At 48.0% G+C, this 18,323-nt stretch overlaps 1 protein-coding gene across 1 annotated transcript; it reads right to left on the reverse strand.

Moving 5' to 3' along the window:
• Positions 1-304: 304 nt before the first annotated feature.
• FMOD (fibromodulin) lies at positions 305-10,516 on the reverse strand. The gene is given in 4 exon segments (XM_010854123.1): positions 305-1,924; positions 6,564-6,969; positions 6,971-7,552; positions 10,252-10,516. Coding segments are annotated over 3 exon segments (1,131 nt in total). The 5' UTR covers positions 7,544-7,552; positions 10,252-10,516; the 3' UTR covers positions 305-1,772.
• Between the last annotated feature and the right edge of the window lie 7,807 nt (positions 10,517-18,323).

The raw sequence follows: 18,323 nt of genomic DNA on the forward strand, positions 1-18,323 counted from the left end.
GGGGCGATGAGGGGGCGGGGGGACTGGAAAGCAAAAGAGTTTTTTTCTTTATCTCTTGGGGACCAAACGGAAGGAAATGCGAAGCTAGTGAAATTGAAGTTAGATTTAAAGAAGAACTTCCAGAGCACAAAGTTTTCTGTAGAGATACAGGTGACTTACAAAAACAAAAAACTCTTAGCTACATCTGCCCAAGCAGAATAGATAAGAATGTGAGCTCCTCCAGTTTGAGGCCTATGTGATGGCAGTAGGCCCCCTTAAAGTAATCTTTCTCTGTGTTTGCCTTAAATGACTCCATTCTTGCACGTGCAATTGTAAAATAACTTTATTGGTTGGGTTAGCCACCACTCATGCTTTTCCTGTAATAAGGATCCTTTATAGAGGCATGATGGTGTCCACATGCAGATGCTTTCTGAAGAGCCCTGGGGCAAGGGGCAGCCTTGCCCCTCACATCAGAGCTTCTTTGTTGAAATGAGCTGGTTTGGCTTTTGTGGATTTGAGGTTCTGGAGCCAAGAACATAGTTCAAGGATCCCCTCTTCTTTCTTCAGGGAACTGCTTCAAAGCATACACGGTATCAGGGAAGCAACGGCATCTGTGCAGGGAGCTCTCCTCAAGCAGTCTCTGCCCATGGCTGCCCAGATGGCCCCATCCCAGTGGTACCCCACAAAGCAGGGGTTAGGTCCCCAGGCAGCACTACTTTCAGAAACGGGAAAGATTAATTGCTCTCCAGCCAAGCTATAAAGCAACAGCCAGCTTCAGTAACGAGGGTGGCAAGTCCAGGGCTGGTTGGAGTCTGTCTCTCCAATCAGGTTATTGACCTTTCTGCTTGCATAAGAGGACAAATTACCTCTCTCATACTTTGAGAGCCACATGGCCTCTGCCTTTGAAGATAAAAACTGAAGTAGGGAGCTGCTGGGAATGCAGAGAGTGCTGGGCAAGAATGACACTCCTGGGCTGCCTCCTCAGTTCAGCCAATTCAAGGTGTATTTGCCTCCACTATGGATGCTGGTAATACGCAACATCAGGTCGCTTTCCTTTTCTGAAGTCTGACCCACCTTCAGAGAACTGCCCAGTTGTTAAAATACAGCCCCACGCATTTAGCTAAGTCTGAGGTTGGCTGTCTCCTCCCACGTCAAGCCTGGAATATTGTCATCACACTGGTGACCTGTGGTGAAAAGGTGACTCTTGGTGTCCTTCCAGCCTCAGCCACCAGTGTGAGTTCTCTGCGCAGTCACTGGGCAGCTGTGCATACGCCTTGGCTTCTCCTGCCTCTACCTAAGATGTCTGTGGGGCATGGTTGAGTGGATGACGTGGACTGAGGAGGCGGCAGTCGGGCAAGAGGTATATCTGAGAAGCAGCAACTGGGAGCCCAGAGTATCGGCACGACCAGCCCAGCATGCGGGGGAGCAGTCAAGTGCTGCCTTCAGAGTCAGACATTACTTCAAAAGCACAGTTATTCTATTGCTCAGGCAATGGTTCAGGACACTGGATCACTGTGAAGACCTTGAGGGTAATGAGATTTCGGGGACTGGGACTTCAGGGTTTACACCTTCTGCCAACCACTTCTGTCTTGGAAACAGACGTGTCATGTCCCTCAGCAGAAAGCTGCCTGTCCCCTGACTCCACCTAAAACTGCCTACAGGGAAGAAGACTAGAGAGAGAGCCCATGGACCTCTGTCACACGGTCTGTCCCAGACCTTCCATCAAAAGCCAAACCAAACCATCAAGCCAAATGCAAAGAGGCGTGGGGGCATGGCCCTGCGCCCAGTGGCGCTCAGATCTCGATGAGGCTAGCCAGGCGCAGGCAGAGGGGCGCGTCAGCGGGCATGGCGCTGCGCTTGATCTCGTTGCCGTCCAGGCGCAGCACCTGCAGCTTGGAGAAGTTCATGACATCCACCACGGTGCAGAAGCTGCTGATGGAGAACTCTGTGGGGACAAGAGGGGTGGGGATGGGGAGAGCCCAGATCAGGGTCCTGGGACCACAGGAAAGCCCCACGGTGTCTGTGAAGCTTCTAAGAGGAAGGGAGAGCTTGGCTGGGTGGGGCAGGAGCTTCCCAGGATCGGAGTCAAACTTGCACCCGTTGGGGAGCAGAGCCAGGGATAGAGTGAGGTCCCCGCCTGCATAGCTCAACCTCCTTACCCACGCCCCCCATGCCCCAAAACCCTGGAAGGTCCGTCCTGGCAGGCCTTGGTCTTTTCCCCTCTGCAGGCAGCAGGTGGCAGCAGAAGGTAGTCAAAGAGGAACCCTAGCAGCTTTGAAGTTCTCCCTTGATTGTGTTTGAAGAGGAGGGCGTTTCCCAATTGCTTTGAGAAGGAAGACTGGGTAGGTGGAAGGACTTAAATCTTGAATATTCCCTAACAGTTTGCAGATAGAGAAAGTGGAAAGAAATTAAAGAGAGAAAACTTGGACTGAGAAACAAGTGCCTCTGAGTGCAGAGCTTTGAGGGGGTTGTCCCATGTACATTCTGAGTACAAAGGAGTGATCTCCACCCTGAGGTTTAAGGAGATAGATGAACAGAGCTGCCACGGAGCTCAAAAGTCAAATAATTTCCTTGCCTCTTGCATTTAATATGATTAGTTTACTCTCCATTTTTGTAATCTCAAAAGAAGTTTGAAGATTCTCCCCCAACCCTCCAAGTCCTGTAATCCTAACAGATACAATCGTTCTGTTTGGTTTAAACACAAGTCCTTCAGCTACCACTCACCCGGTTCTCCTTCTGCTTGTTCTCTTGGACAAATCAACTACCTCTGTCTCTATCCTACTGGGTCAGGAACTTGAAGGGTTAAAACAAGAGCTCAGCTAGAACTCCAGCCTGCGTGCTAAGTTGCTTCAGTCATGTCTGACTCTGCAACTCCATGGTCCCACCAGGCTCCTCTGTCTGTGGGATTCTCCAGGCAAGAATGTTGGAGTGGGTTGCCATACCCTCCTCCAGGGGATCTTCCCACCCCAGGGATTGAACCCACATCTCTTATGTCTCCAGTATTAGCAGGCAGATTCTTTACCACTAGCACCACCAGGGAAGCCCCAAAACTCCAGCAGGGACAGCAAAAGTTACCACCAAAAAGCTGCTGGCACCCATAGGGGCTGCCTTCAATATGGTATGTGAGAGCATCAGAAAGATGGCTCGGTTCCAAAGGGACCTTGGGTAAGGTTGTCAGGACTTGGTAGGCTGCATCTGGAGGGCTGTAACACTTAGGCAGACTCAGAGCTTGGCTTGCTTTTGCTTCCACCAGAGGCATTCCTCTGCTTGCCACAGTGGTCAGGAGCTGTGTGTCAGCCTGGAGCTGGGCAGGAGGAGTGGGAGGAAGGCTTTCCTGATTCTCTTCCTGGGGTGACTGTCAAAGGCACTGTGGTTATGGGTATGGAAAGTAAGTTCTCTATGGAGAGCTTAGATAGATGAAGCAATTGTTTTTGAAATTAGCACTAGCGATTGTTCTCAGTCTCTGTTAAGAACTGACCAAGAGGAGATGGGGTAAGTCTGCAGCCAATTAACATGTGCTACAAACGTAAGACAGAAAAACCAAAGAATAATGAAAATAATGGGAAATATCCTTCTTTAGAGAACACTCGGGGAGGGTTGGGTGGAGACCCGGAATGCTTTTGGATGTTCCCTTTCTGGTCCCAGGCAACAGATCAAGTGACGTCTGAGTGGACAGGTTGCGGCAGAGTCGAGGCTGAGTCAAGTCTGGGTCTATGGTGTCTGCATGAAACGGGCAGAGTGGGTTGGGCTGGAGAGAAAAACGAAGTGGCCTGGCTTGAATATCACTTCCAGCTATACTGGGCGACTGCACTTAGAGGTTCCACAATGGATTCTCTACACCAGCCTGGGGCCTTCAGACTGTCTGCTGAAGTCCTGGCTCCCAACTGTGCAAGTATAAATATGGGGCATATTTAGGAGTTGCTCAACACTCAGCATATATAGATTCTATCCACACGTTGAGCACTGTGAGCCCCCGTGTTAGTCCTCTCTAAGTTCGTAAATAGGACAGGGGCTTCTGCTTGGAGATGCTGGAGGACACTTTCCATCCCAGATTAAATTTTGACATAAGTTTTTCCAAATTCCTCCTGGTGTACTGGCCCTGTTCCACTGGATCCCAGAGCTACTGAATAACATTCTGAGCTGTGTTTCTTGCTGTTGCCAGGCTGGAAAAACTGAGGGAGGCACTAGTGGAAGAAAGAAACAGGGAGGGAGAGAGTCAGGCTTAATTCCCCTGCATTCAGCTCCTGTCTTTTTAGCTCTCTTCTCAAAGGGTTGCTTCAATCCTACCTTCATTACCCACCCCCGCTCTGGGTCCCCTGCAGGGAGACCTCCTTCACATTTGCCCAGATGAGTGGCTGAGCTTGGGGAACTCACTTTCCTGCTGGTGGTCTGAATCAGAGATGTACTCCTTCCTTTCTCAGACAGAGAAGCCTGGCTCTCAGTCCTCTGATGTTAAAGGCAGAGGCTATATTACATGATCTGGGTGACCTGAAGAGATTGCTTTTTCTTCTCTGTGTCTCAGTTTCCCCATCTTTGCAATGCAAAAGATAAAATAAAACTTTATCTGGCAACGTCAAAGTGGCAATGAGGGGAAAAGTTTATAAATATAGTTACTGTGTGTTGAAAAGCAAGTGCTTTTTCAGTTATGTGCCAGGTCCCAAATCAAAGCCTTCAATGTACTAATCCACTAATTAAGAAAAATAAGGTGCTGGTGTTATTTACCCCCCAAAAAAGGACTAAGAGGGAGACAACCAGATACAGGAGCTTTGGCTTAAACTGCACAAGAAGGGATTTGGGGTAGACACTGAACATTTTTAGATTTGACTAAGGAAAAACTTTCTTGCAAGACCTTAGGACGCTTAACTAATGTGATTTTATCTTTGGCAGAGCTTTTGGAAGAAGTGAACCACCTTATATTTAAAGGACATATGTGGTTCTGCAAGAAGGCAGAGTGACAAGATGCTGTGATGGAGTCTTTTCCACCCCAAGATTCACTGGTTATACAGTTCGGCAGTAACTATTGGCTTCTCTCCATTGACAGCTGCTCTTCTGTCACATTTTCAAGGTCAAACTCTGGTAAAGCACAGCATACTATATGACATTTCTGTTATGACACTCCGCCTGGATTCAGAGTGGGTAGCAGGTAAGTAGTGGTGACTTCTGGGTGGGTTGATAGACAGCTACAAGTAAATGTCAAAGCTTCTACATCACGAAACATATGAGAGATTAGAGAACGCTGCCTTGGGAATAGGAAGACCTTCCCCAAAGAAAGAGAGACTTTACATACAGAACAGTTTTCGGTGTACATGATGGTGTCTTGCACTTCAAAGTAGAGAACCAGACACCTTTTCAGCTTGCCCACCCATGGTCCACCTCTGGGACCGGTGCCTCTCTCACTCGGGGGGCTGTCTGGCTTGTTAACATCTTGCCAAGTGAGTGATCTGTTCTGTGAGCACAGGGAGAGAGAAGGATCCATGGAGAGGTTGTGGCCTCAGTCCTATCTGTGCTTTGATGCTGCGACGGTGCTGTTTGCTCTCAGCAGGCTTTACTTCAAAGCCCTCTGCCAATGGCCATTAATGAGTCCTTCCTCCCTCAGGGAGAGAGGTACTTTGCTGCAGAGGAGGAGAAGTAAATGCTGGCTCAGCACTTTCCAGCTGGGCTGAGACGTCAGAGGCTCTGGTGCAGCGTAAGCACATTCCGAACACAAGACCCAGAGAGGGACCGAAAGGCACCTGGACAGTCCAGTCGGAAATGGAGACTTTGGTTCTCGCGGACAGACAGGCCATCCGTGGACCTTGTGGGGAGTGTTGGGGAGGCCTTGTGCTTGCTCGCCACTGCAGGGTTTGGCAGGGGTCAAGCTCGTGTCACCCAGGGAGCCCTCTGCCCTGCCACCAGGGGCTCCTCTTGCTCCCGGAGAGCCAGCCAGAGCAAGTGCCGCACGCAGCTCTGAGAGGCTGCAAATTCCCACCCACCGGCTGCATGTTTAAAACACAAGCACCCAAGCATAAGACTGGGCTGATCGGGGGGAAACAGGGAGCTCGTCCTCTCTGGAGTCAATGAGAAAGTACAGATACCATGGTTTCTTAGCAGCCCACTTTCCTCCTCAACTTAAATGCCCCTGTCTATGAATCACCCCCTCCCAAACCTCTCCAAACTCATTTCTCACAGCTTGGCACATGACCCCTTCCTGTGAGACACGGGAATCTCCTAGCCGTCCCCTCAAAGTGACTTGGTAAATGACCGGTCCCTTTGTGGCGATGGCGCCTCTAAGGATGGCTCGGTCCTATGTTCCTCCAGCCCATACCCATTTATCTCTCAGGACCTAAATTTAGACTTACCTCTTCTGAGAATTCTTCTTCCATACCAACCCACTCCCCAGTGACTTTTCCTAGCACTGCCATGCAGTCTAAGAGTATGCCACAATGTACCACTTTGTACGGGGATGTGGCAGGGTTCTCAACATGCTTCATCAATATTCTTTGGTTCTCCTACTTCTAATTCTTCTGTGTTGCCCCCAGCACTCAGGATCAGATCTTTCCAATGCAACAGACAGCACTCCCCACTCCCCTTTGCCAGCGTCTCACCATTGATCCTATTGCCTTGGAGGTAGAGGTTCTCCAGGTTGGTGCTGACTGGGGGGATCTTCTGCAGCTGGTTGTAGGAGAGGTCGAGCTCAAGGAGGCTGCTGGAATTGAAGGTATTTGAGGCCAGGCCATTGTTGGTGAGGCTGTTGTGGGATAGCCGCACATACAGCAGCTTGGGTGACCCCCGGAAGTAGCTGTCGGGGACTGAGAAGACGTTGTTGTGCTCCAGGTACAGCTGCTCAAGGGCTGAGGGCAGTCCATCAGGTACCTTCCTAAGGTGGTTGTAGCTCAGGTCCAGCAAGATCAATGATCGGAGGCCTTTCATAGAACTGCCCACTTCCTGGATCTCATTGTGATGAAGGTACAAGGCTGTGAGGTTCTCCAGCCCCTCCAGCGCATTGTTGGGGGACCCTTGAGATCTGGTTGTGATCAAGATGGAGCTCTCTCAGGGACCGAGGCAGTGGGCTGGGTATCCGGGTCAGGTTGTTGTGGTCCAGATACAGCCTCTCCAGGTGCCTCAGCTTGGAGAAAACCTTCTTGCCCACCTTATCACTGGTGATCTGGTTGCCATGGAGAGCAATCCAGAGCAGCCCAGTGGCATTGTCGAAGACACCCTCCTGGATGGAAGAGATCTGGTTGTTCTGGAAGTAGACGTATTTCATGCGGGAGGGGACGAAGGGCAGGTACTTGAGATTGCGATTGTCGCAGTACATGGCTGTGGGGAAGTTGGGGGGACAGTCGCACTCCTGGGGGCAGTCTCGGGGCTCTGGTTGGGGTGGAGAGCCGTAAGCATAAGCTGGACCTTCTTCTCCCCCGTAGGGGTAAGGCTCATAAGGCTCATAGGGGTAGGGGTCATAGGGATCGTCGTAGGTGGACTGCTGGTTGCGGAGGAATTGAAACCACCAGTGAGAGTCTTCCTCATATTGGGCCCAGGAGAGGGAGCAGAGCCCTGCCAGCAGCAGGATGGACGCCCACTGCATTTTGTGTTTCTGCAAGAAGGGAGAGAAAATAGAGGAATCAGGTGTGAAGGAGACTCCAGGGAGTCAGAGAGGCAGAAGAGGTGAGCCTTGGGCTTTGAGCTCTGCAGACCTGACCTTCAGCAGAAAGCAGCTCCAAGCAGAGTCCTTGCTCCGCCTCCTCTGGGCCTGTCCCAGCACTGCCTCTACGTGCTGGTCCGGATGAGCCTTGGCTCCCTGGGGGAGCTAGGTGCATTTCCCTCTGCTCGAAGAGTCACAGAAACAGAGCCTTTGAGATCAGAAGGAGCTTGAATGGAGGTATTGCTTTTCTTTTTTTCTTCAGAGAGCAGGCCCATAGGCACCTCTAGCAACCTGAAGGTACTGTTAGGGAAGCGAGAAAGCCCACAGCAACTTCCATGGGAGTGGGGGTGGTGGTGGGTTCTATTTGGGCCTGAATTTACATCCAGTTTGAACTCCCCAGGGAATAATGTTTGCCAAGAGTCCAAGGAAAAAACCCTCTGGCTCTTTCCATATCTCTGGGAAACACCCAGGAGTGGCTTGAGGTCTCAAAGGGGAAGATCTGAACTACTTGGGAAGTTCTGGTTTTGAGTCTTTGGGGAAGGGTGTGGTCCCCTGCAGCCATCACAAGGCTTGGGCTTGTGGTACCAGCATCTGTAACAGTGCCAGAACCTGTAACAGTCTACTGGTGGGGAAACTCTCTGGTTGACAGTTTGTGGCTATACTTGCAACTTGGCTGGCAAGGGCCATCATACAGCAGTTACAGATTCTCTTCAGAGGGGCTGTGGCCCCCCAGTGTGGCCCTTGTGTTCTAGAAGGGGTATTGAGAGCATGAAGTCTTAGTGCCCTGGGCTGTCTTCCATGGCATCTAGTAAAGTGTTAGTACTTCTCACGCTCCGCCATGGACATTATGCCAGAGCCAGCTGAGGCCAAGAGAGATAACAAGGAACATCAAACAATGGAACAGGAACTGAAGACTCTTGAGTGTTCCCAGGGGAACGTGACTTTAGAATGGGATTCTGGCGTCCTGCTCTCCCATCCGAAGCCCTTGGTGATGACCTCTGGGTTACCAGTCTCTGTAGCCAGGCCCCACATTGCCTGGCAGCTCACTGCTTTTGAGCTTGTGTGCTAGTGAGACGAAAGCAGGTGAGGCTTGGAGAGAAGTGTGAGTCTGATGTCCCCTGAGGGGGAAGCTGAAGGCGTGGAAGAGGAGGGTGGCCTGTCCGGCTGGATGTCTTACTCTGGATACCGACAGCCAGAGCACCGCACAGCCCTTACGAGCAATGAGCACCTTCCAGAGGAGTGAGTGTCACCCCTGGGTAGAGAAACTTTAGAACCTTTCTTGGTCTGGGCATAGTCACATATGCTGTTCACGGTGCTGTTGGCCCTTGCTGGGGACAAGAGAAAGAAAGGACTCTAAAAGCCAACGTCGAAGCCCATGAGCTGATGAGAAGGCCCCTGGGGGTAACAGTCAGTCTGATCCCTTTCTGGCCACCGTCTCCCTCAGACCTCTCTGTCCGCTGCGAGCAAGTCCCTCGGGCCTGCTTCATCCCAGTAGCCCACGGGCTCCAGGAATGAGGTGCCTCACTCTTCAGCAGCCTCAGACAAAGAGCCCACAGTGTTCCTGGGGAGCCTCCCCAGCCGCCCACTGCCTGGGCACACTGGCTGGGCCTTGGCACTGCCCAGGAGAAAACGGATAGAGTGGCCCACTGCCAGCAGCACATTTTTCCATGCTCAGCTCTGGGCTGCTGCAGGCCCAGGGTGGCTGTCTGGAGGTTGGCACAGTGAGCCTCTGTGTCCATTTCTCCTTCCAAACTAGGCACCTTGGCAGGCAAGAGCAGCCCTCCTCTTCAAGCCTTCTAGGGCTGTGCATCCTGTGCACTCGACTCTCTTTCGGTGTTATGACTGCTGAAAGGGGTTGTTGGGGACCTTGTGCCTCTCTTTACTCCTTCCCTATCTCTTAGCAATGTTGCTCCAGGCTTTATATTCTTAAATCCTTTCCACCTCACCCCCAATGCTAGAGACATTCCTGTGCTCCAAGTTTTGTGAGGTGGAAAGCTTCTAGGACTGGTACTTTCTGAATTGGGGGGAGCTTACTCAGGAGTTACTGCTGTTCTTTCATTTTCCATTCTAGAGAAGCATGTCTCCTTCCTATCAGAGTCCAGGGTGTCAAACCAAAAGCTGCTTTGTAACCTGAATTAGGTCCCCATTTCACAGTTCCTTGGACCTGGTCAACTCTCAACACTTCTGTGTGTTTTTTCCCTTTCACCCCGACAACATACAAGCACACACATACACACACACACACACACACATACACACACACTACACAAAATTCCCTCTCCCCTCATATAAGAGTGTTTAGGTGCCTCAGCCCCTCTGAAGAGACTGCAGGGCACAAATCTAGGATGGTGGACTTTCTGAGTAGTAGTGGGGCAGAGCTGGCTTCCCCAGATACCTGGCACTTCACTTTTTCACACCTGAAAGCTGAAGGTTCCCCAGCAGTCAGAAAGGAACTGTCGGACAAAGGTGGCATGTGGGAACTCCCTCCTCCAGCTCCCTTTCCCTGCTCTAGCATCCTGGGACGTGGTCCAGATGGGGAAGAAAGAATTGTTCCTTCTGCCCTGGGCCCTGTCCCCTCTCCCCAGCCTCTTTCCTTTGCTCCTTTAATGGAACTACCAGGGACAAAATCTGAAGGAAAATGACAGACTTACCTTGAAGTTGAATCTTTCAGAGAGTGACCACGTCCCTCTGTCTGGCCTCCTTGGTTGGAGAGCGTGTGAGCAGGAGAGGAGTGACTGTGTCTACTGAGAGTGTGCGCGCCTGTGCCAGGCCAGGGCCCGCCCCCAAATTCCTAATCAGACGTCGTGAAGAGAGAGGTTGAGGAGCCCAGATCCTGGCTTTCTCAGCGCTGCTGCAGAGGCGGAGCTCACACTCAACCGCTCAAAATTGCTATAAAAACCACCTTCTTTCCACTCACTTATCTTCCCTGAAGCATTGGCAGCTTGGGGTCTCTTTCTGCTGAATGAGTTAATGGCGCTCTGGAGGTTATTTGTACAGTCTCTTACAAAGGCCTGGATTTCTCGTTAAACCCATAGGGCAGATGCAGGGATAGGGAGGGCCAGGATTTGCCAAGAGGCATCTTAACTCTTTCAACAACCCAGGGTCCCACTGGAGAGCGAGTGCTCACCTTTCTGGGCTCCAGCACCCTCTGTGGGCAAGTGGTTAGGCTGATGGACAATGGAGAGGATACAGGGTAGCTGGCGTTGGCTCCAATTCCATCCCTGACCAGTGTAGACATGTCTGGGCTATAGGGTTTCTCTCTCCCCACTGGGATAAAAGGGTAGAAAGGGACTCTCATATTTGTTAGTCATTTACTGTGCACTAGGGCTTCCTTCATATCTCAGTTGGTAAAGAATCTGCCTGCAATGCAGGAGACCCCAGTTTGATTCCTGGGTTGGGGAGATCCCCTGGAAAAGGGATAGGCTACCCACTCCATTATTCTTGGGCTTCCCTTGTGGCTCAGCTGGTAAAGAATCCACCTGCAATGGGGGAGACCTGGGTTCGATCCTTGTGTCGGGAAGATCCCCTGGAGAAAGGAAAGGCTACCCACTCCAGTATTCTGGCCTGGAGAACTCCATGGACTGTATAGTCCACGGGGTCGCAAAGAGTCAGACACGACTGAGTGACTTTCACTTTCACTTTACTACGCACTAGCATCATGCACACCCACCTAATCTCATGATGACCCTCAGGTTAACACTACCTTGTGAGTTGTAGTAAGGTCTCTATGAGGTAGTTTGTGTGAGGTCCCTGGCCCAGGACACAGCCGATGCTCACGCAGTCTGTGGTAGAGATAATTGCTGTTATTACCCATTTTACAGATGTCGAGACTCTGAGCAAGGGGAGGATGAGGTCATAGAAGCAGGCAGGAACTAGACCATGAAAGGACTTTTAGGCCATGGAATGTATTTAACTTTTATTCTGAATGTATTTTAAAAACTTGTTTTAGGGAGACAAAGTGAAAAGATCTGACCTACATTTTAAAAAGTCCATGGGAGAGACAGCTGTGCGGTGAAAAGGAGGAAAGTGTGGAAGCAGGAGCTCTAGCTCTCCTCTGTTGAGAGATAACAGCAGATTGGGCCAGTGCCGTGAAAGAGGGAACTATGTATGTTTAGACAAGTTGAAAAGTCTTGAAGATGGACTGGAGATGGAGTTAGGGAAAGTGACGGATGAGTCCTTGATTTTGAGTTTGAGCAACTGGGTGGGTGGTAGCACCATTTCCTGACATTAGAAAGATGGGGAGGGACAGAGCCTAAGTTAGAGATGCCTGTTAGGCATTCCAGTGCAGATGCATGCAGGCAGTTAGATACATCAGGATAAATTGGAAGGTCAGGTACTGGAAGAATCTGGATTTCCTAGAATCTCAGTAGCTTAGATGAACCCATGCATCTGAAATGTTCATTCTTCAACTAATTGCTTCCTGCTAACATCCAAGGAACACCCCTTAAAATTTTTTTGTTTTAACTGTGGTAAATTACACATAACATAAAATTTACTATTTTAACAATTTTCACAGTTCAGAAGTTTTAAGTATCGCTATACAACCAGTCTCCAGAACTTTTTCATCTTTCAAAACTTAACTTTATATTCACTAAACAAAAACGCCCCATTTCACCCTCCCCCAGCCCCTGGCAACCACCAGAGTAGAAAGAATTACTTTCTCTCCCTATGAATTTGACTACTCTACATGACTCATACAAATGGAATCATACAATATTTATCTTTCTGAGACTGGCTTATTTCACTTAGCATAATGCCTTCAAAGTTCATCCATGTTGTAGCGGGTGTCAGAATTTCCTTCCTTTTAAAGATTGAATAATACTCTATCATATGTATATACTATATTTTGCTTATCCATTTATCTTTCAATGTACATTTGAGTTGCTTACACTTAGCTATGGCAAATAATGCTGTTATGAACATTGGTGTACAAATATCTCTTTGAGATCCTACTTCTAATTACTTTTTTCTTATATGTCCAGAAATGGAGTTGTTGGATGGTACGGTAATCTGTTTGTATCTTTTTTAAGGAACTTCCATATTGTTTTCTAAAGTGTAGTCATACCATTTTACATTTCCATCAACAATAAACAAGGGTTTGAATTTGAAACACTCACTCCTGTTTTTTAAAAAAATACTAATTGAGAAAGCCTCAGATTTGAAGAATTTAGAATTTGAATTTTAAACAATGGAACTTTCAGTTGCTCCAATAGGTTTTGAACTGTTGACATAATATGAAAACTCCTTGTTAGGGACCCAATCTCCTCAGAAATTTCAAAGTTTTTAAAAAGATTAAATATAATGAACGGGCCTTTGCTTACTACCTACTATAAACTAGAGGGTTTACAGATGTTATCTCATTAGTAATCACAGTAGATACTTTGTGTTGAAAATAGAGGATCACAGGTATACAGTGATTAGATTGTAAAACAAGGATTTGAACCTTGACCTACATGACGCCAAAGACCGAACGCTTTCTTACAACACTAGGCCAGAGGACCAGTGGAGGGGGTGGTGACCTCCTTATTGTCAGGGTTAAACTCAATTAATATGGAGTCCAACTAATTGCAGTGGCCCAATCTGCTTGAATCTGTGGCAGGGGATTGTAAGGATGAGAGGGGTCTGGGATACCGGGTTTCGTTTCCTGACTCCAGACATATTTCATTTCAGTTTAATACATGTAAGCATCTACTCTATGCCTGGCATGCTTTTAAGAGCTGGAAACACAAAGAAGTTTTGATAGACTGCCTGCTCAAAATAAAGCAGGTGTGTAAGCAGCAAGGGATTCCCAGGTAGCTCAGTGGTAAAGAATCTGCCTGCCAGTGCAGAAGCTGCAAAAGACTTGAGTTTGATCCCTGGGTTGGGAAGATACCATGGAGAAGGAAATGGCAACCTACTCCAGTATTCTTGCTGGGAAAATCCCATGAATGGTCTGTGGGGTGGCAAAGAGTTGGACACGACTGAGCAACTGAGCACACATAAGGAGCAAAATCTGGTTTCATGAGTGAAGCAGAGTGGCCTTAATGTTAAGGTGGTTATAAATAATGCACAGATAACTTTCTCATCATTTTTGAATCCAGAAAGCAATCACTTTACAATGGAAAACACTAGTTTTAGCAACTGGACATAAGAGACACTTCGTAGCTAGATCTAGATAGCCTGGACAAATCTACCCATTAGGTACAGATGTTAACTTTTTCAAATTCTAGCATACTTAAATGTGGTGGTGTTGCACTGAATTAATTCTCACAACCACACAGGATTATGAGAGACAGCGCAGGGAGAGCTCTCGAAAGAGCAACTCCCCGAGAAAACACTGAGTGCATATTCAATGAGAACTTATCTGGAATTTAGTAACAGAGCTCAGCAAAGCAATAGCAAGGCTTTGAAGATAAGGAAGTTTGTTCTGCATGCAGAGCACCATCTGCTGAGACTGACGCGTCAGCCACAGTATCTGTCTTAAGAGCATGAGAAAGAGTACGTAATGAAAGGGTGAGACAGGACAGTCTCCGGAAAACAGGGCCTTGAGAAAGCAACAACTTTTATATTCCCACACTTAATAATACTTGACAATGGAAGTCAGTAGAGTCTAGGGGCCAAACATTGATTGGGATTTTTTCCAACTAAGATCTACCAAAAAACACAGTCTCCCCAGGTGGGATTTTCCCTAGGTCTTTAGTCATCTGTTCTGTTGCAAGGTAGGCTGGGGAGAAAGGAAGGAGGGAGGAGATGAGCAAGATCAGGTCAAGAGGAGAGTTTCAGGGAACCATTCACTGTTCACAAATTCCTTTATCAATGACTTCTAGCCTCCATTTTGACTACTGCCTCTCAATCCGCCTGGTTCTGCATCTAGGCCCTCAGAACTCGGTTTCAATATGGGACACCAAATAAGGGATCCTGATGCCTGCAGATTGCCAAAGGAATCAGCACGTGAAGGAAGTTCATCTGGGACACTGGTGCTTTCTGAGAGCTGTCAAGCCAGCAGCACTACCCAGTTACTGGACGACAAACAAGCTAAAGAGACTATTACTCATTTCTGTAAACCCTATCCCCAGCTGGGCATATAGTGCTTGGCACTTAGTAGGTAATCAGTAAAGGGTTATAAACTGAACTGTATTTTTGGCTGTCTACGGAGTTTGCCTATCCTCAGAACCCAGTGTTTGGTGGAATAACCACCAACCAGGCCAGGAAAACCCTTAGGCCTTCAGGTCAGTTATATTTTCCAGGGGCTCATGTCATTGCTATTTCCTCCCCACCCAGAAAAAGTGCAGGTTAAGCCACAACCACTGGGCGAAACTAATTGCCTTTGATGTTTGGGCCCACTCCGTCTAGAAGGGCTGAAGTGCCTTCTGATTCAAATTCCTCTCAGCAAAGAGACATACGTGCCTCTGGCTGCCAAACCCTTCCTCTTCAACCTTCACAGGACCCCAAAGTCGTTGTTTTTATAACACCACTTCTGATCCCAAACAACCAAGGAATGAAGGGTAAGACTGGAAATCCACCCAAACCAATTATTGAGTTGGATATAAAGAGGTCAGTAGAGATGATCATCGTCCTGCATTACCAGCCAGGACCCGCTGCTCGCCCATTCTGAAAACTCTTGATGCCAGAGAGGGATTGTTTACTAGTCTGAGGTTTTGATGGAAAGTCCTGGTTATATGGGTACCCAAAAATGCTGTCCCAGAGTTTCTAAGGGAGATGTTTTGCCTTATTCCCTTGGCATTGAGTGCTTGTTCTAAGTTCTCCCCATGGATAGTCTCCTCTTTCCCAAAGAGGAGACAAAGATGTTGGAGTGGGCGGGGAGGCTTGTTTTCTTTCAGATGCAAGAAGGAAAAGATCTCAAGTTCCAAGTTCTGGGAAATGCATTGAGGGCTTTGGAATTTCCTTCTAATAAGTTCTTTAAAAATAAAACAGAGAACAACCTTTATTATTGAATGGACAGCATCTCTTGTTTTTACTACGAATTTTTTGCACACTTGTCTTTATTCACATGATGATGACATACATGATGGATTCCAGAAAATCAGCTTCTGGAAAGTATAAGTGTATTTAAGTCAGGAAAGGGAGGATGGTTCAGAGAGTGAAACCTAATTGAGGAAGGAGACAGTGAAATTTGAAGCCTAGAGGTTTTGGTCTGTCAGTAACTAAGTTTGTGACATCCATCTTTGTTATGCAAATGAGCTAATGGTGCGTCTCAGACTGTGCCTGGGGCTGTTGGAGAGAACAGGTGTAGGACAGACCAGTTCCCAGGATGCTGGTATCTGCTACCATGTGACCTGGCTGTAGGTGAGACCAGGTCTGGATATTAGCTCTAAAATACCACCTACCATTTCTGAATTCTCATCACAGCCTATGAGATAGGAATTTTTATATCTTATTTTTACAGATGAGGAAACCAAAGTTCAGGAAGGCTAATTTTTTCAAGATTATATACCAATTAAAAGTGGCAAAGCTGGGGTTTTAAACTTAAGCCTGTCCACCTCTTGAGTCTGAGTTTCTAACCACTGTGCTATATAGAATCTCCAGAGTAAAGGAAAAAGCATGGGTTGAGAACACAGATATAATTGCAAATTCCAGCTCTGCCACTTATTAAAGTGAAGTCTCCGTGACTTTGAGCATTGCTTAAGCATCAGTGAGATTCGGAGTTCTCGTTTGTAAAGTGGGGGCAGTAACCCGAAACTCGTGAGACGTTGGGAGGACTAAATGTACAGGACATAGGCTCCTAGTAGGGAGCCTGCCGCCTGCACGTGGCCCTTCAGTAAATGGTGGCACCCTTTGATGTTTAGTAGATTGCAAGCGCCCTGAGGAAGGAGGCAATGTTGTTGTGCCTCCTTTAGCACAGTGCTTGGCTAAGTGCCTGGTGTGTCTTAGGCCTTTTCTAAACCTTGTGAATAAATGAGTGATGAGGAAGCTGTATTTTACTAAAGGGTAGTAAACATACTTGTACGACTTCCCTGGTGGCTCAGAGGTTAAAGCATCTGCCTCTAATGCGGGAGACCCGGGTTCAGTCCCTGTGTCGGGAAGATCCCCTGGAGAAGGAAATGGCAACCCACTCCAGTATTCTTGCCTGGAGAATCCCATGGACAGAGGAGCCTGGTGGGCTACAGTCCACGGGGTCGCAAAGAGTCGGACACGACTGAGCGACTTAACTAACTAAGTAAAACATACTTTGGTAACTTAAACCAATCAGACAGAAGTTAGCCAAGGATAGAGGTAGGAATTTTAGGGCTGGGATTATTGATCTGCCCCAGGAAGAATAAGAGAGGTGACTATAATGTCAGTGTAGAAACCTCCACAGACATGTACAAATATCTTTAGGGGATCAGATCAGATCAGATCAGTCGCTCAGTCGTGTCCGACTCTTTGCGACCCCATGAATCGCAGCACGCCAGGCCTCCCTGTCCATCACCAACTCCCGGAGTTCACTCAGACTCACGTCCATCCAGTCAGTGATGCCATCCAGCCATCTCATCCTCTGCCATCCCCTCCTCCTCCTGCCCCCAATCCCTCCCAGCATCAGAGTCTTTTCCAGTGAGTCAACTCTTCGAATCAGGTGGCCAAAGTACTGGAGTTTCAGCTTTAGCATCATTCCTTCCAAAGAAATCCCAGGGCTGATCTCCTTCAGAATGGACTGGTTGGATCTCCTTGCAGTCCAAGGAACTCTCAAGAGTCTTCTCCAACACCACAGTTCAAAAGCATCAATTCTTCAGCGCTCAGCCTTCTTCACAGTCCAACTCTCACATCCATACATGACCACAGGGAAAACCATAGCCTTGACTAGACAAACCTTTGCTGGCAAAGTAATGTCTCTGCTTTTGAATATGCTATCTAGGTTGGTCATAACTTTCCTTCCAAGGAGTAAGCGTCTTTTAATTTCATGGCTGCAGTCACCATCTGTAGTGATTTTGGAGCCCAGAAAAATAAAGGGGATAGATAGGGGAAATATCTTATCCAGGGGTTCATGGAAAAGTCAGGATTCAAGAGCCATGTACAGAGCAGTCCAGAAAGGGAGATGCCTCAGCTCCTTCCCAGACAGGAGTGTAAGAGTCAGGTTTGGGTTGGGGAGAGAACACCACTAAACTGGTAGCACCACTCTGAATACCCTTGGGCTGGGGAGAGTGGCTAACTCCTACCTGGAGATGGACAAGGCTGAATTCTCAAATCAAGAACTAGAAACAAGTCCCGTGATTCCATCCAAAGGTCTCTGGACTTGGATCTAGTTCTATTAGGTCTGCAAAGACCAGAAATAATGATCCCTAGTACCACGTGAGATATCTAGGACTCTAGTTCACTCTATTCCCTGTAATAAAGCAATAGTTTAACAATTAAATAAAAAATAATTAAGAAAAATCCCTTAAAAACAAAAAGAGGAAGGGCAATATATTGTCATTATCTTGGAAAGGGCAGGTATTTTGAGTCAGACAGAATGTTTTTGAATCCTAGAATCTAGAGCATGCTGCTTAATTTCCTTGATTCTTCATCTATAGCTCAGATTCTTCATCTATAGCATGAAATGTTAACACCTAGCTCTTGGGGTTGGAGAAGGCAATGGCACCCCACTCCGTACTCTTGTCTGGAAAATCCCATGGACCAAGGAGCCTGGCGGGCTGCTGTCTATGGGGTCGCACAGAGTCAGACACGACTGAAGCAACTTAGCAGCAGCAGCAGCAGCTCTTGGGGTAGTTTTTAAACAATTTTAAGTGTCTAGCACAGCACCTGGTAC

Source organism: Bison bison, unplaced genomic scaffold (assembly GCF_000754665.1).
Source record: "Bison bison bison isolate TAMUID 2011002044 unplaced genomic scaffold, Bison_UMD1.0 scf7180017864338, whole genome shotgun sequence".
Classification (NCBI taxonomy): Eukaryota; Metazoa; Chordata; class Mammalia; order Artiodactyla; family Bovidae; genus Bison; species Bison bison.